This window comes from Echinops telfairi, unplaced genomic scaffold (assembly GCF_000313985.2).
Source record: "Echinops telfairi isolate 266 unplaced genomic scaffold, ASM31398v2 ScPeMD7_7427;HRSCAF=8465, whole genome shotgun sequence".
Classification (NCBI taxonomy): Eukaryota; Metazoa; Chordata; class Mammalia; order Afrosoricida; family Tenrecidae; genus Echinops; species Echinops telfairi.
In genome coordinates this window covers 6937908-6961060 of record NW_022111327.1, presented here as the reverse complement: position 1 = coordinate 6961060, position 23153 = coordinate 6937908, and the positions used below count along the sequence as shown (strand labels likewise).

At 41.8% G+C, this 23153-nt stretch overlaps 1 protein-coding gene across 2 annotated transcripts in view; it reads right to left on the bottom strand.

Annotated features, from left to right (window-relative positions):
* The window catches only part of TMEM164 (transmembrane protein 164), a 243869-nt gene that overhangs the window by 95441 nt on the left and 125275 nt on the right, over positions 1–23153 (bottom strand). For both annotated transcript variants that reach the window (XM_004710045.3, XM_045298588.1), the window contains one exon: positions 8917–8983. In XM_004710045.3, the coding sequence (XP_004710102.1) occupies positions 8917–8983 (67 nt within the window). The remainder of the gene's footprint in view (positions 1–8916; positions 8984–23153) is intronic.

Sequence of the window (23153 nt, the reverse complement as noted above, 5' to 3'; positions counted from 1 at the left end):
GCCACCAGGGCCCCTTTATATCTAGGATTGGTCTTAGAATTTTGTTTGGGTCCAAAATCCCAGGCTCTTCTCAACAACTTCTCCATACACAGAGCTTCCCATTGGCAGAATCAGAAACAGACTGGACTTTGTAGACAGTTGAGACAATTATGTCTCAATCAGATCTTCAGACAGCTAAGTCCTCCTTTTTATATTGTAAGTACTCTCAGGAAAGCAGAGGGACAGAATGTCCCCAGTTCAGGTCCAAACTCCAAAGCATAACTTTTTTAAACAGTTGAATTTTCCAGTCACAGAAATCACTTTTCTAGGTCAATTAGCACATTTTGATGTGCCAAATAGCCAAAAGTGGGATTCTAAGGCCTATTTACATTGATGGCAGCAAGGTTTTCTCCACAGCCCACATTAGTACAAGGTGTGCTGATGGCAAAGTTATTTTCCAAGAACATTAAGATAATGTTTGGAGATGGTAGGCAGACAGAGCAGCCATGGCCATATTAATACTAACCTCTTCCACTCAGTCTATGCATTAGGAACAGTCAGGAGATTCATTCCTAATGGAGAAAAAGAGCTGGGCACAAATTGGGGGGCCGAGGGTAGTTAAGGGGGGCAATGAATAACATAATAGATCCACATGGATACATAATGGGCAGTTTTGATAATGAGAAAATAATATAGTCAAGGTGTTAGGCCTTGAAGAAGAGTTTGATGAAAAGAATCATTATCATTAGTCTTTTTGTTATTCTGGTAGAAGACCAGATGGTTGCAAACACAAACACAAGCTAGGCTAGCATCTTGGGTGGGAGAATGGGGCTGATACAGTCTTAAGTTTCTTTTGTTTACAATACCTTGTTTTTCCAATACTTCACATTCAGAAGAAACCCTTTTAAAGGTTAGAAGGTGAAAGGGAGGAGGCCGAGGCTGAAGCTGGGGCCAATGTAACATTTTAAGGGCTACCACACCAGCTTTGTGAGATGGAGGCCATCAACAAAAACTCAAATATAGAACTGGGCTTAGTGCTATCTCTTTGCTATTTCACTCTGCAGAAGGTGGTTTCACCAAAGGACACGCATAAATAAGGAACCCAGTGTCACCATTAGGCAAAAGGACCAGTTGGCTATAATAGAGAGTTCACAGACTGTTGATTGCTTAAGGCTGCTCTTATAGATTGAATTGTCTCTACTGCTACCTCCCTTAAAAAAATGCTGCAGACCTATATCCCTGGTACCTGAGAATGTGGCCTTATTTAGAAAATAGGGTGTTTCTTTTGTTCTCAGTTAAAGGAGATCGTACTGGAATAGGGTGGGTCCTAATCCCAATCCCTTCTTAGTGATGTCTTAGAAAAAGGAGCAGATCTAGAAGCACAGTCAAAATCCAAGGGAAGACACCATGTAACAGTGGAGACAAATGCAAACAAACAAATGGCCAGCAGCCACCGGAAACCAGGATAAAACTCACTGTCATTGAGTCAATGATGACTCATAGCAACCCTATAGGACAGAATAGAACTGCTCTCTTGGGTTTCCAAGGATGTCAATTATTACAGGTGCATAATGTCTCAGATTCCTCATGAGGCTGTTGGGTTTGAACTGCTGACCTTGTGGTTCACTTCTTGGCAAATAACCAACTACAGTACCAGAGCCCGAGGAATTAGGATAAAGGCCTGGTATAGTTACCCTCTCATAGCTCCCAGAAGGAATCTACACTGCCAAGAACTATGAGAAAATCTATTTCTGTTTTTTAAAGTCACCCACTTGGTGGTATTTTGTTATGGCTGCAACCAGAATTATCAATTGTTGTTGATCAATGATAATTCATAGTGACCATATAGGATAGAGTAGAACTGTACCATAAGGTTTCCAAGAGTATAAATCTTTATGGGAGATGACCACATCTTTCTCTCGGAATTACTGGTAGGTTTGAACCACCAAACTTTCAGTTACCTGTTGAGTACCATCATACCACCATATACTACGATATTACATGATGTGTCTTAAATGGGATCATACAAATTAATTCATGAAGGGGAATGTGAGTGTCCCTTCTGAAAGTATATGCAAACTGTGTGTTGGGGGGGCAAACATGCATTTATCTGGGAAGAGAACGTCAGCTTTTTAAGGAAGCCCACTGTCCATCCAACTCCTTCAGTTGAAAGGAAGCTAAGGAGTTTCTCTAACATCTTGCTTTACCAGCATTCAAACTGGACCAGAATTTTCAGTCCTGGATTCTAGGGGCAAATACCTTGGTTTCTGAAGAAAGTCTTTTACCCTCCTAAGTCCCTTCTCTGGAAGATTAGACCAGGCAAATTCTGAGCCCCCAAAACTTTAACAAGCAACATTTCCATGATACATTTTTCTCTCCTCCTTTCCAAAAAAACAAAGGGGATTTTATTATCAATTAAGATACTACATGAAGAAGCATACATTGTGCATTTAGAATGGTTGCTAGGTGTATAAACTAAGCCATGTGGTATTGACAAAAGAAGATAAGGGATTTGCTATGTGGAATTTGAAACACCTATGGACCATCCAAGATGGGGCTACTGTAACAAAAAAGATCATCAAAGGTAAAGATTTGGAATTCACTAGTGTATGAAGAAGGTGCCCTGGTGGTGTAGTAGGTTATAAATTGAACTGCTCACCTCAAGATCAGCGGTTCAACCCCATTAGCAGCTACAGAGGAGAAAGAAGAGATGATGTATTCTCATGAGGTTTCTCGGCTTCAGAAACCCTATACAAGGTCTCTATGAGTAGGAATCCACTCATTGGCAATGGTGGGGAGGGGTAAGTGTTAAAAGAATTATATAATCCCCAGAGGTTTATTGAATGAGTAGTGACACAAAGGAGATTGAGGATAGACCCCCTGAAGAATCAAATAGTTTCATATTCTTTCTTCTGTAGGCTTTCATATTTGCTTCCCGAGTCTAGGCTCTTTTATTGGGAGAGAGACAAGGATTTCTATTTCCATAAAGAGTTAGTTTGGGAAAGCCATGGGGGAGTTTTACCCTGTCCTATAGGGTCGCTGTGAGATGGACTCAACTAGATGGTGCTGAGTTTTTTAGTTCTGAGGTTCTTTTATCCCTCTCTTCTTCCTTCTCCCTTTCTCATTGAGTTGGCAAGGTAAAACTGCATTCAAGAATCTCATAATTTAGGGAAAGAAGTCATCAGAATTCACCTTCTCCACATCTCCCCCATTCTATTTTACTTGATTTGAAATGGGACAATGGGAAAATATCCAGGAGTCAGAGATTATATTCTTTTGAATGTGTGTGTATGTGTGTGGGAGGGGGGGGGGGGCACTTCATTTAGAGCCAGAAAAAGACCTTATCTAGAATTCTGACTGCAAAAAGTACTTACTGATCCTTTGGGCCATTGGAACGTCTGCTCCTTCTTCAGGAAGAACCTGGGCATTCTCTAGCTGCTTTGCCAATCCTGCCATTGCAGCGTCCCACTACAAGACGGAGCAATGGAAATTCACTGATGACCCCAAATCCTTTTGCTGCTGGTGGTACCTTCCTGCAACTCCTTCTCTCTGGCTTTATATACACGAGTCTGAATTACTAGCACAACACATTAATTAGTTCATTTTACTTTTCTTGCTTTATCATTACTCTTAATGAGCAAAAATGGGGTGAGAGGGAAGGACTTTAAAAGAGGATTAAAAAGATAAAGGTCCCAAAAGGAAGGGCAAAAAGAAAAGCCCAATGCTGGCTTCTTTCCTAATTGGATCCCCGGGCTTAAGAAAAAGATGTCACCCTTTCTCTGTCTCATCTAAAGTCAGCGTGAGTTCAACAAAAAGTTTGCAAAGCAAAGAGTCCTCAAGGCCCCCAAGTATCCCCAGGACAAGGTCCAACCATCTAAAATAACCAGACCAAAGCTAATTGGCAAGATGCACGCACATGGAGCCGCCATGAGTCCGTCGCAGTGTCAGTTTAGAACAAGACTGCCAAGATTGCTGACCAGAGTGACTGGAAAGCCTCATTAAGAGAGAACAGTCCATTTGGGGTTTTGTTTTGTGTCAGGTTTAAAATGTTTCTATTTGCAGATATTAAAAACCATGCATTCCATTGAGTAAAGTCATCTGAACAACAACAACAAAATGGCACTCTGATTAAACTGCATTTTGTGACTGACTACAGAATACCTGGGACCAGCTTTACTTTTATTGTATATATTTATTCACTGTCACTTCCATCTAACTCCATCCTTGACTACCATGTCAGTTATTTTTCTTCCCTGCCAGCTGGCCAGCCAGGTTGATGGGAGCAGCAGAGGTGCCCTTCATTCTCACTAGAGTTCAAAATTCTTTGCTGTGGAAAAGCGGTAACTCCATCATTTAAACTTGATGTAGCCTCTCTGCATCTTACAGAGGTCAACAGCGACACAAAGGAAAAGAAGAACACAAGGGTTATGGAGTGCATGTTGGCAGTGCCACCCGGTGAGGCTTGCTTCTCTTGCTTCATCGCTTCTTTTGAAGGAAGTGAATTTCCTCTTGTGTTTCTGTCTTCTTTCTTCAGGCTTGACTGAGCAGATTTCTCACTCTCAGCCATGGGGATCTGACAGACTGCGATGGCCGAGGAAGCAAATGGGGCCTGAGATGGCAGAATCCTGTGGGCAGTGGTCATCACCGAGTCCACCAGAGCAGTTGTGAGGGTAGGGAAAATGACTTGAGCATTCTTGATTAGTTGTCTGGCTGTAGCTTTATACTAACATAGAACTATTAGCCTTGCTGATGTAAATGGTTAAGTATTCATTCTCAAAAGGTTAGATGTTTGAACTCATCCACGAGCTCTGTGGGAGAAAACCCTGGAAAAGATTTGACCCATAAAGAGTATAGCAAAAGAAAGCCTCCTGGGACAGTTCTATTCTGTCACTTCGGGTCGGCATGAGTCACAACTGACTCAGCAGCACCTTACAACAATCACAGCAATGCCTGAGCTCATAAATTTAATGTGATGATGAAGCAAATAAGCCATGTAAAGCACTTAGAGTTGTATCTAGCATTTAGGAAGCATCAAGAAATGCCAGCTACAATTGCTGCTTTTGTTCTCCTTAAAGGGGCTAAGAAACCATCAGCGGACTTAGGAAAGCTGAGCTACCATTGAAGCAACACAATAGTGATGGAGTGAAATTTCCCATCCCTTTCTAAATCATGTGTGACTTGGGGTTGGGTGGGGTCATTCTGTCCAAGTTTGCATCATGGGAGTCCTATTTTACTTTTAGGTTCAATGATTCTACAAATAGAAGGGTGTTTGGCTTTTTTTTTTTAAGAAGAAAGATGCTGTGACAAAAAAGGATGAAGAAGGCCTGTCTAGAGGAATCTTACCTCCTCTACATTGTTATGTTTGAGGCAATAGTGGTGATGCTGCCGCAGGACCAGGCAGTGTTTCCTTCTGGTGTACACTGGGTTCCGAGGATCTGGAACCAGCTCGATGGCCCCTAACAACCACAGTCCCCTCCTCAATTGAGAGCAAGTCCTATGGCCAGAGTGGTGGTGGGGAGAGCACTTTATCTCAGGATCAACCCAGGGGGAAGATTCCTTGTGTGCCATTCCCTTTCTCGAATTCGACAGAGCTGAGGGCTGCTCCAGCTCTCGAGAAACCAGGAACAGGTGAGCACACAAGCAAAATGGGATCCATTGACCTTGGACCCATTTCTCTACCTGAGCATGTTATCTTCACAGGCATGTTACCTACTCTTGCCTCCAACACTGCCCTGCATTCCTGGGCTGGTAAGGAAGAAAGCTGTGGCAGACAGAGATTAGCCCCATTAAACAACAACAACATGTTTTGTTTTTTTTCCTTTCTATTTGGTTTCTTTATCTCATCCTTTGGTGTTAAGAAGGAGTTCAGATTTGACAATTCCCAGGTGAAATCAGCAAGTCATACAAGGTGGGAATGTAGATGGGAAAACAAACATACCTATCTCAACAGCCTGGGCTGGCTGACCCCAGTTCACTGGGGAATCCTGAATTTAATGCATCCTGCCTATTCAAACTGAGCCTACCCTCTCTGAACCCAAGGTCCCCCTCCTTACAATCTCCTGTTGTCTATTTCTAAAAGGTTCAGGGGGTTGAAGAAAGGGTCTAGGCCATAAATGCACTCTGTCACAATGGGTCTGAGGTGGGACCTGGAATTCTGCATTTCTTACATGCAGCACCCATATGCAACTGATCCTCAGACCACAATTGGCGTATGGTGAGCCCATAGTAGATCTAAATAGGAAATAGGAAATGTGCCATTTCATTCCTTTACAAGCATACAAGCTGGTGGCATTAATTATATTCATCAGCTTCTGTAACCATCCCCGCTATTTTCAAAAGTGTTTCTTCTCCTCCTTCCAACATAAACTCAGTAGCCCTTCAGCAGGAATTCCCCTTTGCCTCTACTCATGAGTCCCTGGCAATCACTAATACACTCTGTTCTCTAGATAGTTCCTATAAATGGGGTGATACAATCTGTCCTTTTATGTCTATCTTGTGTTTTATTCATTATAATAGTTTCAAGGATGATCCATGTGATGGCATGCATCAGAACTTCATTTACCTTCCCAGTTGAATCATATTCCACCTTTTGTCGATCCAGGCACCTGGGCTGTTTCCACTTTTTGGCTATTGGAAATAAGGCTGCAATGAACATTAGCATACACGCACCTGCTTGAGTTCTAACTTTCAAGTCTTTGGAGTATATGCCTAAGAGTGGAATCACTGGGTCATATGGTAACCCTTTGTTTAGTCTTTGGAAGAACTACCATACTGATTTCTAAAATGGTTGCACCATTTTACATTCTAATGAGCAATATACAACACAGGATGCAATTTCTCTACCTTTATCTTCCTCAGATAACACTTAGAGTTGCACACTATAAGGAACTTACCACTGCATGCTAGCACACTGATTCTCCAAAAGACAAGGACCTCTATCAGCAGTTCTCAACCTGTGGTTTGCCAGCCCTTTGGGGGTCGAATGACCCTTTCACAGGGTCACCTGATTCATAAATGTAGCAAAATTGCCGTTATGAAGTAACAATGAAAATAATTTTATGGTTGAGGGCGTCACCACTACATGAGGAACTATATGAAAGGGTTGCGGCATTAGGAAGGTTGAGAACCACTGACTTAGGGGCTTCAAATGCCTACTCATCACCCCAGATCCTCTCAACCAGATCATCTAGGGATGAGACCTGTCCCGCCCACTTTTAATCAAACACCTCAGGTTCCTATGAGGATTAAAGTTTAAAAATCACTGCATGAAATCAGTGGTTCTCAACTTGGCCTCCAAGTTAGAATTTCCTGGGGTACGCCCAAAAAACAAAATGCACATGCCATGTGAATTTTATGTCAATAAAACTATGAAACAGAACAAACATCATGCCCGGGCTGCATCACAGATCATGAATTCAGATTCTCCAAAGGTGATTCCGGGGTACTAGGGGTGTTTGTGTGTTGTTTTATCAGCATATTTTGTTCTGTTTTTAAGTATACCTAGGTGAGGCTAAAACCATTTTGAAAATCACTGCTTAACATGAATGGTTTTTTTTTAAATTTCCATCTTTATATAATATACATCTAAAAAGAATAACTAATATATGGACATATATATTTAAGGGAGGGAATGGGGTACCAAATCCTCAGGAGGAACAAAGTACAGCTATGGTTCTAGAGTCAGGAGCCTCAGGCTCTCATCCTAATTATACCACTGAAAACGTAGGCGACTCTGAACAGCACTCTCTGGGTGTCCGGTTCTTAGTCTGAAAACATGGACACACAATACTTGCTCCATCTAGCTCATAATCCTATTATATGAAAGTACTTTGTTAATGATAAAATATTATATGAAAAATTGAAATGTAGACTACGATACTAAGGTGTGTGGCAATTTCATTCAGGAAAACAGAGAGCAGTCATTACGAAATTACAGGCAACTTCTTTCCTTGAGCTCTCTGTGACCAAAACCAAGCTCAGTGCCAAGTCAATGCTGACCCACAGCAACCCCCTGTGGGTTTGGGGACTATAACTGTTTTCGGGAATAGAAAGCCCAGTCTTTCTCCTTACAGAGATGCTAGTGGTTTCAAACTGCTGACCATGAGGATCACAGTCCAATGAGTAACCACTACAACTACAAGGACTCATCGCTAATGCGAACACAGTTCCACAGATAGGAGTTGGAGGACAGAGCTCTGCCGGTCCCAGCTTTGTTGTTCTTGCGTCCCAATCTTCTTCTAGCTAGCCACTGAGGGGTTATGCTGTCTATATTCTTCCATGGTTTCGGGTGACTTAATCTGAATTATGGTTTAAGGGAGCCCTTTGCAAAATGGACACACTTTGAAACTCCCACAGATTGTTCTCGGCCAGTGTTGGCTAATCCACACTAGAGGCTGTGGGAACATCTGGAAATCTGTAGCTAATGCAGTGGTTTTCAGTCTTCCTAATGCTGCAACCCTCTCATACAGTTCCTCATGTTGTGGAGACCCCCAACCATAACATTATTTTCATAGCTACTTCATAACTGTCATTTTGCTACAGTTATGAATCTGGCAACTCCTGTGAAAGGGTTGTTCGACCCCCAAAGGGGTCGCAACCCATAGGTTGAGAATCGCTGATCTAATGGGACAGGCCTAAAATCCCCCTTTCTCTCCATCAAATCTCTCCAAGAGCTTCTGCAAGCTTTTTCGGTCTGTCCTGGCTGTGATCGAAACCCCCTTATTGCAGCCCCAAAGTTCGGGCAAAGTCCCCTTGTGCCATCAAGTCCTACTGATGACTGACTCCAAATAGGACTATGTCACAGCTAAGAATTAAAAACTGTAGCTCCTTCAACTAGCCCATGGGCATGTGGGCTGTTGGAGGCAGGCAGTAAGTCAGGAACGAGCAGACGGATACAGTTTCATATTTGCTGGTGAGTTCTTTCAATAGGCTACTTACCAGGCGAGTATTTACCACAGGAAAGAGCAAGGCCAGAAGAGCCCCATTTAACATGTGCATCTGCAGCCTAGAAGAGGGGGAAAAGGAGACAAAGTCCAGGTCACTCAGGCTCTGATGCAAAAGCAGGAAGCAAATGTGTCAGGTTAAACCATGCCTTAGGGCTCTCTGTGTAAAACCGCCTTAGAGTTTGCATACTTGCAGAATAAATGAGAAGCCGTATGATTTCTGTTAACCGAAATTTTCTGAAGAGCATCATCGCTTCCTCAAAATCCCCTCAAAATACTTGCTGAGCACACTTTCGTTCCGGTACTTCATTACATAAGGACTTCTGGGTTTCCTAAACCATCAAACAGTTTCAATCCATGGTCCCTAGTGCTGCATCTTAGGCGGCCTTAGGAATATAGAACGGTGGTAGCTGAGTGCTCTATTATTACAGTAGAAACCCACTTGTTATAACATAGCAGCTTATTTATGCAGCCATGCCCAGTGCTTTGACCCAAACAGAGACCTGGGCTGAAAAATGCAGGCAGAGCCAAGAGGGCTAAGTATAGTGTTGTGGAAACTGTGTCCCCCACCGCCCCTTCTCCTCCCATCCCAATTTCTTAGAACTGCCTTCTGAGGCAGCTGCAGGAGGTGGGTGGGCCAAAGTACTGGTGGCCCTGATTTTCTTTGATGTATTTTTACATATTGGACTCTGTACCTTACAAAGCGAACCACAAAGCAAAAGGAATACATAGGGAGAAAAGGAAGGGTTGGTCTTCTGCATCCGGTAAAGATGCTGTTTCCCAATACTAGACTTGTTCAAACACATATTGGAAACCCTTTATTAAGTCAAGAACAATTAAGGCCGGAATAAACTCTGCTTGTGAGAGCTCTGGAGATGAATTTAAGCAGCTTCCTTCATCTTTCAAGGCAAATGGTTCTTTCCTATTAAAGGAGAAACAAAGAATGACAGCCTGTCTCTTCTGAAGAAAAGCTGCTTGGATGCCTTATCTACAGTCACCACTGATCCAATGTGTACCTGAACCACAAGGCACAGTCTAGATCTGGATCTAGATCTCTCTGAATCTAGATCTACACACACACACACACACACACACACACACACACACGCTAGCTTTGGTATCTCCAATGTTCAGATTTTAAAGACCTTCTAGAACACCTGCCCTGCTCTTGGAATGCATAGACATGTGCCAAAGATTAAGAAGCATTACAAGGGGGCATAAGAGAACAAGATTGTATTTCATTCGCCTCAGTAGGTCTTTTTCTGGTGTTGCTTATATTAACAACGCCACGATGATGGTGATGAGGTCCAGGCTATTAAAAGGTAAAATTACAAAAGGCACTAACCAGGCTTACTGGTCAGATAGGTGGGGCTGGCAAGATGACCAAGACTATGACCCTGAAGCCACCCTCCCTCCATGTCTAAAATTTAACTTACCCCATTGTAAAATAAAGAGCCATTTAAAATCAACGGGCAACATTTACCCAGGGTCAATGTTCAGAAAGTTAGGAAAGTAAGAGGAATGGAAACAGGAAACTCTGGAAAGAAATAGGGTAAGTGATGGTACATGGAGGGTATTGCAATGCCTGTGTTGAAACCAGATATGTTTGCATCACTGAATGAAAAACCAATTCTTTGCTCTGTAAACCTTTACCTCATCCATAATATAAACTTTGAGAAAATACTCCAGGCTTTTATCTCCTTAAGGAGTCCTGATGGCATAGTGGTTACGCACTGGGCTGCTCATTACAAGGTTTGCGATTCTAAACCACCAGATACTCCTTGGGAGAAAGAAGAGACTTCCTATTTTTGCCAAGAGTGACAGTCTCAGAAAGCCATGGGGGCAATTCCACCCTGCCCTATAGGGTCTCCATGAGTTCGCATCCACTCAGTGGCAGTGAGTTTTGGTTTAGAGTTTTTATTAACTGCTTTACATTCCCTCTCTCACTTAATTTTGACATTAATCTTTTGAGATAGGTACTATTACCATTTCATGCATGTGAAAGTTGGACACTGAATACGGAAGACTGAGGAAGAGTCAATGCATTTGAATTGTGGTGCTGGTGGAGAACATTGAAAGTATGGACTGCCCAAAGGACAAACAGCTCTGTCTTGGAAGAAATATGGCCAGAGTGCTCCTTGGAGGCAAGGACAGTACGACTTTGTTTTACATTCTTTGACATATTGTCAGGAGAGAGCAGTCCCTGGTAAAGGACATCATACTTGGTAAAGTGGAGGCCTTCAACAAAATGGATAGACACAGTGGGCTCAGGCATAGAAACAATTGTGAGGCTGGCACGGGGCTGTACAGTGTTTTGTTTTGTTCGGCATAGATAGGGTCACTATGGGTCACCACGCACTCAAGGGTACCTAGCAATAATAATAACAACCATTTTTATTTTGTTGTTGAGGAAACCAGGGTCAGAGAAGTGAAATGATTTGGACAATGTCACATGTGAGGCAGATTGGGGATTCAAATTCAGGTACCTCAGACTCCAGATCATAAACTCTTCTCTTGTTTTTACTTCTTTGTGCCAGAGCCTGTCTCCCTCTAAAATATGACCTAAGAGATAGCTCAGGGATGTCACGCTTTCATTTCCTTGGGTTCCAGGTATTTTTCTACCTGCCCCAGGCCTAATGGACTTTCAGTAGATGGCTGCAAGAGAGAATGCTCTTAGCTAGCCCAGGGCTTTTCTTGTCCATACAAAGGGAAGAGGTACATCAAAGTCTCGTCACTTCTGTTTCCCTGGACTGGCCAGGTTTCCATGTGTTTTCCACAGAGGGTTTCATTCCATGAGGCAACGTGTGCTCTGAGGAAGTGAATGCTACAAACTCTGGCCAGTCCTGCTCCTCTGTGACAGCCACAGCGCAAAGACTCACCCCGAGGGAGGCAAAATCACAGCTCTAGGTAATTCTGGGCTCTTGTGCCAGGCTTTGCTCATTGACCGTAAAACCATGCTGGCATTTACAAGGTCATTAGACACTTGTACAGCAAAAGTTAAATCTTGAAAATGATTGAACGGATTCCAAGGTTAAGCGGAAGGCCAAAGATAAAGGAGATAAAACTAACACAGAGATTCAAAAAGAAAAATACCTTTGTAGGTTAAGACAGATCTTGTTTTGAGTTCTCAAAAGTCAGTTTCCCAAGTTTCATGTACACCAACAGAAAAGCATTTATAATAATATAAAGAAGTCTTATACGTCAATAATTATCATGGATGGATGGAGAAGTTCTCCCTGCCAACCACTGAAACAATGGACTAATGGTTCAAATGCATCATCTCATTTAATCCTCCTGGTTTTTAGTATCAGCTTCATGGTGGAGAAAATCAAAGGGGAAAAGCAGGTGTGTGTGTGTGTGTGTGTGAGAGAGAGAGAGAGAGAGAGAGAGAGAGAGAGAGAGAGAGAGAGAGAGAGAGAGAAGGACGATCTTTTAAAAATTCAAAGTATGGGAAAGAGATCCAGAAAGAGCAAAAAGACAGACTAAAGAGTCCTGTTCAATTAATTATACTAATAAACCTCTTTCCTACCAGCTTATTGGCACAAATATTTTCTGGGAAGCCTTTTTGTTTTTGTATAGGATACTGAGCTATGTTAACTTAGCTGGTAAAACTAGGGGGACAATATGACAAGAGCCATGGGGTGGATTCTTTTAGGTCAGTTAATTTCGTTCAATTTGGTTTCACAAGCATTAATCAATCCACTACTGTGGGCCTCGCCTTGTTCTAGATGCTGTAGGGAAAATAAGACAGTAAGACACCATACCTATGACTCAAGAATCTAACAATCCTACGACAGGCACAGTGAGGAATGAAATACCTAGAGGAAATGTAGTCCTCTGCTCTTCCTAAGTTTGCTTTATGCCACTAGAACTTGTTTTCATTAACCACAAGAAATCCAGAGAGGATTTTCACTATCACCCAAAAAAGGCACAGAGTGAAACTACTGTTCCAGTGTTTGTTTCTTTTTGTTTGTTTTAAATTTTCAATCATTTTATTGGGAGCTCATACAACTCTTATCACAATCCATACCTACATCCATTGTGTCAAGCACATTTGTACATTTATTGCCATAATCATCTTCAAAACCTTTTCTTACTACTTGAGCCCTTGGTATCAGCTTCTCATTATTCCCCCTCCCTCTCACTCCCTCTCATGAAGCCTTGATAATTTATAAATTATTATTTTTCCATGTCTTGCACTGTCGAGTGTCTCCCTTTACCTCCTTATCTGTTGTCCATTGCCCTGGGAGGAGGTTATAGGTAGGTCATTGTGATCAGTTCCCCCTTTCTCCTGCCACTTTCCCCTTCCCCTCCTGGTATGGCTACTGTCAATATTGGTCCTGAGGGGTTTATCTGTTCTGGATGCCCTGTGTTTCCAACTCTTATCTGTACCAGTGTACATCCTCTGGTCTAGCTAGATTTGTAAGGTAGAATGGGAGTCATGATAGTCGGGGTGGGGGGGAGCATTAAAGAACTAGAGGAAACTTGTATGTTTCATCGGTGCTATACTGCACCCTGACGGGCTCATCTCTTCCTTATGACCCTTCTGCGAGGCGATGTCCAATTGTCTACAGATAGGCTTTAGGTCTCCCCCACCCCCCACCTTTCACATTAACATGATTTTTTTGTTCTGGGTCTTGGAGGCCTGATATCTGATCCCGTAGACATGATCACACAGGCTGGTGTGCTTCTTCCAGTGGGCTTTGTTGCTTCTCAGCTAGGTGGTCACTTGTTTACCTTCAAGCCCTTAAGACCCAGATGCTATAACTTTTGATAGTGGGGCACCATCAGCTTTCTTCACCGCATTTGCTTATGCATACATTTATCTTCAGCAATCATGTTGGGAAGGTGAGCATCTCAGAATGTTGGATTATTAGAACAAAATGTTCTTGTGTTGAGGGATTACTTGAGTAGAGGCCCAATGTCCATCGGCTTCCTTAATACTTCTGCTTCCTTAATACTAAACCTATAAATACATGTACATAGATCTATTTCATCGTCATATACAAATATATTTACATCTGTATATGCCTGTATTTAGATCTTTATAAATGCCCTCTGCCTCCTAGTTCTTTATTTCCTTTGACTTTCCTCTTGTCCCACTATCATGCTCAGCCTTCATTTGGGTTTCAGTAATTCCTCTCATTTACATTGTCCTTGATCAAGCCCTACCAGACCTCCTACACCCTCCTCGCCATTGATTTTCGTTCACTTGTTGTTCCCTTGTCCCTGGGTTTGTTAACACACACTTCCTCTATTTCCTCTCCCCTTCTCCCAAGTCCCCCTGGAACTGTTATCCTGTTGTTTTCTCCTCTGGCTGGTTTATCCCGCCTACTGTATCTAGATAAACATGCAGAGATAAAAATATGCACAAACACAAGACCATGCAAAACAAAGCAACAATAGAAAATAAAACATTAACTCCAACAACAACAACAACAAAGCCAATGACAAAAAAAGAAAAGCCTATAAATAGTTCAGGGTCTATTTTTTGGCCTTTAGGAGTGGGACGCCATACCCACAGTCTATTTTTGGTGTTCCCTGGGGACTTCATTGCTCTGCTCCCCTTGCTGTTCTGTTGTACGCCCTGAGTGTTTTGTCTCCGTGTGGTGGGGTCAGATTTGGCACAATTCCGCAATGTCTCCAGTGTTGTCCTCCATAGTGCTATGGGTGAGTGACTGTCTCATGGTGGGGATGGCCCTATGGTCCTCTCTGTGCAGTGGCTGCCATGAGCAGAAATATCATCCTCAGGGCTTGGTGGGCCAGGATGTGCTCCACTCTCTCTTCCTCCCCCTTCATTTTCTCTTGTGTGCTCTGATCAGACACGTCCCTCTCCCTAAGCTATAGCTTCAGTGCAGTCCTCTGAATTGAACTATTCAGGGGGGAGGTGGGGCGTCCACTTAGGTGGTCATGGGGCCGGCCCCTCCAGTGTTTGTTTTATAGTCAATGGTAGCATGCACCCCAGCAGAGAAAGGCTCCTTTCTGAGCACTATCCTCAGCATCTCCAGTAGCTAGCAGTCATAGCTTTGATCTCTGTCTGTGAACACTCTATGTTAGTAATATTTTAGATTTTATGTATTATTTGGTATGATTTGAGTGGGTTCTATTTTAGGGCTGGAAGCGCTCAACATTTTTTCCAGAATGCTCCTTAGAAGTGAGGATGGAAGGACTTTGGGTGGTTTCAGGTGAGACCAATCATGAGGATGGCGCAAGACGGGGCGGTGTTTCATTCACTATGGAAGCCACTCAACAGCCCCTAACAACTACCACGCTCATGATCGTTGCTTCTTGGCATTGCATCTTTTGGACTCAGGAAAGGTTACATGGTAATACTCTATTTTCAAATTGCATGAGGAACCTGTATAATGGTTAAGACCTTGGGGTTGGGAATATAACATGTTCAATCCACAGTTCTCCCACTTACTGGCCAAATGACTCTGGACACACTGTGCGTGTCAACTGACTTGATTATAAAATTTAGTTTAAAACAATACTTGCCTGAAAAGGGTGTTGAGAGAACTTCATCCCATGACATAAAATTATGTGGACATCAAAAATGTTCAGTATGTGGTCCTTATTCTCTCTCACTGCCATCAAGATTGACTCAGAGTGACCCTCTATGGGTTTCTGAGACTGTAACGGTTTACACCAGTGATTCCCAACCTTCCTAATGCTGTGACCCCCCCAACCATAACATTATTTTTGTTGATACTTCATAACTGTAATATTGCTAATGTTATGAATCGGGCAACTCCCATGAAAGGGTTGTTCGACCCCCGAAGGGGTCGTGACCCACAGGTTGAGAACCTCTGGTTTACAGGAATAGAAAGCACAGTATTTTCCCCACGCAGCAGCTTGTGGTTTCAAACTGCCAAGGGTGTGGATCGCAGCCCAATGCGTAACCACACCACCGGGGCTCCATCAGTATCCTTAATAAATCGGTGCAAATGAATATCACACTATTACTCATACAGCCCTGGTGGCATAGTGGTTCTGCACTGGGCTGTAATACAAAGGGTCAGTAGTTTAAAACCCTTAGCTGCTCCATGGAAGAAAGGCAGAGCTCTCTACTTCTGTAAGCAATTAGTCTCAGAAACTCACAGGAGCTATTCTACCCTGTCCTTTAGAGTCTCTATGAATCAGCATCGTCTCAGTGGCAATGGGAAAAAAACCTATTAAAAACCTTTATGAAATTACTTATATTTCAATGTAGTATTGCTACTACAACTGAGAACCAATGTATATGGGACAGGTGGCAATATCTGTGGAAAGGGAAATAAAGTCTGTTGACTGGAGATCTAAGAAAGATTTTGTGGAAGAGATAAAAACTGCTAAGAATTGTTATAATTCTACTCCTTACTGACCCAATTTTAGCCTTTGCCAAGGGAAGGAGGTAAACAAGGGGACTGATAAAGCAATGGTGTAGCTCTGGGGTTGATCAACTGCACCTCACCAGCCACATGAGGCTCTTTCAATATCTTCCATGTGGCTCTGGGGTAAAATTGAAAAATGTAAAGGATATTATTCAGATAATGGTGATTTCATTTGCTTATAAACACATAATTATAGCTCTCCAACAATTTTTACATTTTTTGGCTCTTCCATCTCAAAATTCCATAGACCTCTGGTCTACATGGCTGATGGGTATTGGCTTGGGTGAAGGGGAAGATGGTGATCCACACAAGGGAGAAGGGAAATCGAGGGTCACAGGAGGGGTGAGCTGCTGTGGGTTCTGATTTCTAGTTTAGCTTATTTTAGTATATGTGCTGCCGAAGTGAGCACTCTAGTTTAGCTTATGATATATAAAGTTCATGATCCGAAAGGTAACCTCCCACCTAAATTATAATAAATAAAAAAACAAATGTGTTAAATAAAAAAAAACCTCACTGCTATCGAGTCAGAATTGACTCATAGTGCCTCTGTGGGAAAGAGTGGAACTGCCCCTGTGAATTTTCAAGACTGTAAATCTTTACTGAGGTGGAAAACTTCATCTTTCTCCCATGATGCAGCTGGTAGTTATATCTATCAATATATACATAAAATATGCGTACATTATATAGATGTAGAGATATTTCTTGGTCTATTCAAGGAATCTTTTGATAGTGGTTAAAGCATTTATCTGCTATCTGAAAGGTTGATGGCTCAAACCTACCAGACACTCAATAGGATTAATTAGGATTCTACAGGATTACATAGGCTTCATTAGGATGACAGCTTGAAAACCCTAGGGAACAGCTCTGGTCTGTCCTATAGGCTTACTATGAATCAGAATCATCTTAACAGCAGTGGGTTGGTTTACTCAAGGCAGCTAACTTGAAATATGATAGGCAGTGTCTGCTTCTGGCTTAAAATTGAGTAAGCACACCCCACCTTAGTATTCCCTAGCTATAAAGTCTAGATAGAATGGATAGAGCAACTAGTTAAAAACTGAAAAGTACGGGGAGGAGACGAGCCAGTCAGGGTGCGATGTAGCAATGATAAAACATACAACATTCCTCTAGTTCCTAATGCTTCCTCCCCCCCACCCCCACTATCATGATCCCAATTCTACCTTACAAATATAGCTTGACCAGAGGATGTACACTGGTACAGATAGGAACTGGAAACACAGGAATCCAGGGCAGATGATCCCTTCAGGACCAGTGGTGTGAGTGGCAATACTGGGAGGGTGGAGGGAGGGTGGGTTGGAAAGGGGGAACTGATTACAAGGATCTACATATAACCTCCTCTCTAGGGGAAGACAACAGAAAAGTGGGTGAAGGGAGATGTCGGACAGGGCAAGATATGACAAAATAATAAGTTATCAAGGGCTAATGAGGGAGGGGGTAGCAGGGAGGGAGAGGAAAAAATGAGGAGCTGATGCCAGGGGCTTAGTTGAAGAGCAAATGTTTTGAGAATGATAAGGGCAATGAATGTGCAAATGTGCTTTACACAATTGGTGTATGTATGGATTGTGATAAGAGTTGTATGAGCCCCTAATAAAGCGATTAAAAAAATCTGAAAAGTAAATAATGGTAGGAGGATTAGGAAAGAAGCCCACCAAACCAGTGGTGTGCTGCTCCTTTTACCCCTCTGAGCACAATGTATCAAAAGTAAGCACCAAGGAACAGAAATTTAAGTATCCAGGGGAGCCCTCTAGTTCTAGTCTATGGTACAAGGACGGGAACCCCTAATTCTCCAAAAATATATGGGAATCATTTTTTGTCTCGACTCTGTCACACTGCAGCCTCCAAGCAACCCAATGATAGCAGAGGCTGCCTGTGGAATCAAGGACTTCAGAAGCTAAAAACTCTTAAAGGTAAGAAAGCTTGTTCTCCATTTGGTGACTCTGTGTTCCTAAAAGGGTAGACAATCATGCTGTTTTCTTGTTTGTTTTCTTTACACCTGACTTCAGACATGGGTGCAGTTGTTAAACTTCCCATCAAAGTGAGGTAACAAATGCCTTCATACCACCTAGAGGACTAAAAGAGGAGCCAAGAAAAAAAACATGTCATGTCGTTGATGGATTCCTGTTTACCTTCTTGAGTTGAGCAAGTATGAATCTCATTCCATGAACACAGCATGCCAAAGACTGAGAAATGAGCTAACAGATAGAACAACACCCAAGTCTGAGGTAGGCCACTACATGGCACCCAACTGGGACAGAACAGAACCTGCAAATGTTCTAAAAGCTGAACTGACATCGGAATCACAGGCCAATGAAAGTAGATTGAAACAGACCGCCTGAATCAGTTACCTCCATTAAAAAGCAAAGCAAAGCAAAACAAAACAAAATCAACATTCTCCCTTAGGATTTAAACAAGACTCGGCATTTCAGAACACTCAAAATGTCCAGAATGGCATCAAAATTTTCTTAGCATCCAAAGAACCACCCCCAAAAAAATCACAAAATTTTAAAGTAGATCTAATAGAAATGTTCCAGCTTGTAATTGGGGAAAGTTTTTAAAATAAATAGTTGAACCCCATATTTTAGCAAAGAAATAGAAGATACAAAGAGAAAATAAAAAGAAAGCTTAGGATTGAAAATGAATACTAAGCAAGATTTATATATATCCTCTATAGTAGACTGGTGATAAGAAGCCCTGGTGGTGCCACAAGTAAACACTTTGTGTCTGAACAAAAGGTAGACTGTTAAAACCCACCTACTGGAGATGACAGACAAAACAGTCAGGGAACTTACAATAAATAAAAATTAGAACGAGAGGGTGGGGGAAACATTGGAAATAAATGTCTCAGGACAAAAGGTCTAACATTCACATCATAAAACTCCCAGACAGCTGCGAGACAAAAAATACAGAAATTTTAAAAATAAATAAAGATGGAATACTGGCTGAAAACTTCTCAAATTTGATGAAAGACATAAACCTACAAATTCAAGAAGCTGAACAAAACCTAGAACAAGATAAACATAAAGAACTTGAAATTGCTGAAACTAAAATTAAAATGTTGGGAAACATTGAACGGACCCATAAATAAAAGAGGAATTATATGCAAAAGAGATATAGCAGAATAGTTATTATCAGAAACACTAAAAGACTGAAGGAAATCTCAATATTTGTTTTTAAATAACAGCTTTATTGGGATGTAATTTTCGCATTATAAAATTCACTTTTAAATATATATAGTACAGTCACAATGTTGTACAATCTGACCACTATCAAGTCCCAAAACATTTCAGCACCCCAAAAGGAAACTTTATACTCACTAAACACTAGCTCCCCATTATCCTCTCCCTATCAAACCGAAAATAAACATGTTGCCATCAAGTTGATTCTTACTTATAGCAACCCTACAAGACAGAGTAGTTCTGCCCTTGCAGATTTAGGAGGCTGTAACTCTTTATGGGAGTAGAAAGCCTCATTTTCCTCTCTTGAAATGGCTGGTGGTTTCGAACTGCTGATCTTGCAGTTAGCAGCCCCACATGCAACCAACCAGTACACTATCAGGGCTCCCTACAGCCCTTGACTATTACTGATTTGCTTTCCTTCACTATGGATTTGTCTGTTCTGGACATTTCACATAAATGAAATGATATACTACTTGTCCTTTGTGGCTGGCTGCTTTCACTTGGTTCATTTCATATTGTATCTAGCAGTAATGAAGTCCGTTAACAGTCGTTTTGGCTAGTGCGGTAGTGAGATGATTTTAAGTCAACTAGACACTCCTGGCTAGGGGTGGAGTCAAATCTGTCAATCAGCTAAAAATTTGATGTGCCCTTGGGGATGTGGCCTTCTTATAAGTTGGGACTCTAAGGGCCACCATGTGGATCTCTCCCCCTTCACCATCCTGTTTGCTGGCCACCCTGAGAACTGCCCTGTCATGTGTCCAGCCACCTGGGATCCACTCAACTCTGCATCCACCTGCCTGTGTTCTTCCTGTATCATTGCCTGTAGCTATGCGAGTCTGAAGAGGGGCTTATGAACTAGTATTGGGCTTAAGGATTTGAGTTGGACTGGGCTGGGATGCTCTCTTGATATATAATTACTTCTTGATATAAAGCTCTTTCTTTTTTAAAAAAAGCATTTTATTGGGACTCTTACAGCTCTTATCACAATCCATACATATGTCCACTGTGTCGAGCACATTTGTACATATGTTGCCATCATCATTTTCAAAACATTTTCTTTCTCATTGAGCCATTGATATCAGTTCATATTCCCCCCTCCTCTCCCCTCCCTCCATGAACTCTTGATAATTTAGAAATTATTATTATTTTTCATGTCTTACACCAACCGCTGTCTCCCTTCACCCACTTTTCTGTTGTTTGTCCCCCGCGGATCGTTTCCCCCTCTTTCTCCCCCCACCTTCCCCCTTCCCCTCCTGGTATCACTACTCTCATTATTGGTCCAGAGGGGTTTATCTGTCCTGGATTCCCTGTGTTGCAAGCTCTTATCTGAAGCAGTGTACTGCTCTGGTCTAACCTGATTTTTAAGGTAAAATCGGGATCATGATAGTGTTGGGGAGGAAGCATTAAAGAACTAGAGGAAAGTTGTATGTTTTGTCGGTTCATAAAGCTTTCTTATACATATGAGTGTCACTGGATTTGTTTCTCAAGTCAACCCAGCCTGACACAACTGTTAACAATGCTGTTATGAGTATTTATGTACAAATTTTTGTGTAGACACACGTTTTCTATCCTCCTGAGTATATATCTAGACTTAACCATTTACAGAACTACCACACTGTTCTACAAAGTTGGCAATGTCACCAATAATATAAATTTATTAGAACTCTCACTTATACTTGCTATTGTGTTTTCTTTATTTTAGCCCTGGTGGGTGGCTTAATTGTTACAGAATGGACTAACTGCCAGGTTAGCAGTTGGAAACCACCAGCCACTCTGAGGGAGAAAGATGAGGTTTTCTACTCCTGTAAAGAATTACAGTCTTGGAAACTCAAAGGGGCAGTTCTACCATTCACTATAGGGTTGCCACAAGTTGGCATCAACTCGATGGCAGTGAATATGGTTATTTTTAGAATGAGTGTGAAGTGGTATATCATTGTGAATTTAGTTTGTGTTCCCCAAATGATTGACGATGTTAAACCTCCTTTCATGGGTTTCTTGGTCATTTCTATATTGTCTTTGGTAGGATGCCTATTCAATTCCTTCATCTATTTTGAAACTGGGTTGTCTTTGTCATTGTTGTGTTTTCAAAGTTATATAGGTATTCTGGATATGAGACATGCAAGTTTTCACAACTGTTCTATGGGTTGTCTCTTCATTTTTTTCTTGATGGTGTCATATGAAGCTGGATTTGTTTGAAGCTAAAACATTCTAAATGTTTATAAAGTCCAATTGCTCTATGCTGTTCCAGGTGCTCTTGAGGATTTGCCTTTACGCTTTCTTTGAAATGGGTCTTTTGGTTTTCTCTCTTACATTTTGGTTGGTCTGTTTTCAGTTACTTTATACATATAGTACGAAGGAAGGCTGCAATTTCATTCTCTTGTTCATGGCTATGCAGAACAACTGACAACCAGATGTCAAAAAGCAAAAAGAGCCTCAGGTCCATGCGCTACACTCAGTCTAAGTCATAAATCTGAGTACAAAATCCAAAATAATAACCCATTTCACAGAAAACAGGAAACGTCTTCAGGACTGTCAGGTACGCAAGATTTTAAATGTGACACCAAAATCACAGTCTATGAAAAGATTTTTTTAAATTATTGATTAGACTTTGTCAAAATTAAAATCATTTGCTCTGTGTAAGATATTTTACAGAGAACCAAAAGTTCATCTATAGACTGGAGAAGAATATTTAGCAATTATAGATCCATCCAAGAAGATTTCTTCCAAATTATATTAAGAATCATGAAGCTCAACAATGAGAATACAAATAACCCCATCTTAAAATGTGCTGAAATTGTTGAGCAGACGACTACCCATCAAGGCATTCCATTATCATTACTTAGGTAGGAGGGTCATTAACATAAAAATTGTGATAGTGGAAATTGTTGGAGAGGATGGGGAGAAAAAACTGGAGCTCTCATATAGGGTTGGTAGAAATATAAACTATTACAGCACTTGGAAAGCAGTTTCTTATATAGATACAAATACTCTGATCATTTGAGTATAAATTAAAAAGTACTGCTACAGGGCTGGCCCCAATCCAAACGATGTGGACAGCTGCCCCTTCCTCTTACTTCAAAGGACAGCACTGAAGCTACAGCTCAAGAAGAGGGACTGGAGCAAATGAAGGGGGAGGAAAAGATAGTAGAGCACATCCTGGTCGACTAAGCCTTGAGGATGATATCCCTTCTGAGAGCAGCCAATGCAGAGAGGATCATGTGGCCGGTCCCACTATGAGACATGACAGCCCTCACTGACCCACAGGCCTACGGGGGACAATACTGGAGACTGTGGGAATTGCACCCGATCTGACCCCACCACTCTGAGGCAAAACACTAAGGGTGTGCAACAGAACAGCAAAAGGAGCAGAACAAGGAGGTCCCAAGGAAGTACCAAAAATAGACTTTGGGGCCAGGGCATGGCACTCCATCAGACTCGACCAGAAAACCCTACTAAAGGTCAACAAACAGACCTTGAACTATGTATTAGTCTGGGTACTTTGGAGAAACAAATCCACGGTGACTCACGTATAAGAGAGAGTTTTATGTAAAGAAAGTATGCATCAAGAAAACATCCCAACCCAATGCTGCCCAAGCCCACAAGTCCAACATTAACCCATTAACCCAACACCAGTTCACAAAGTCCTCCACCTCACAAAACAGAGG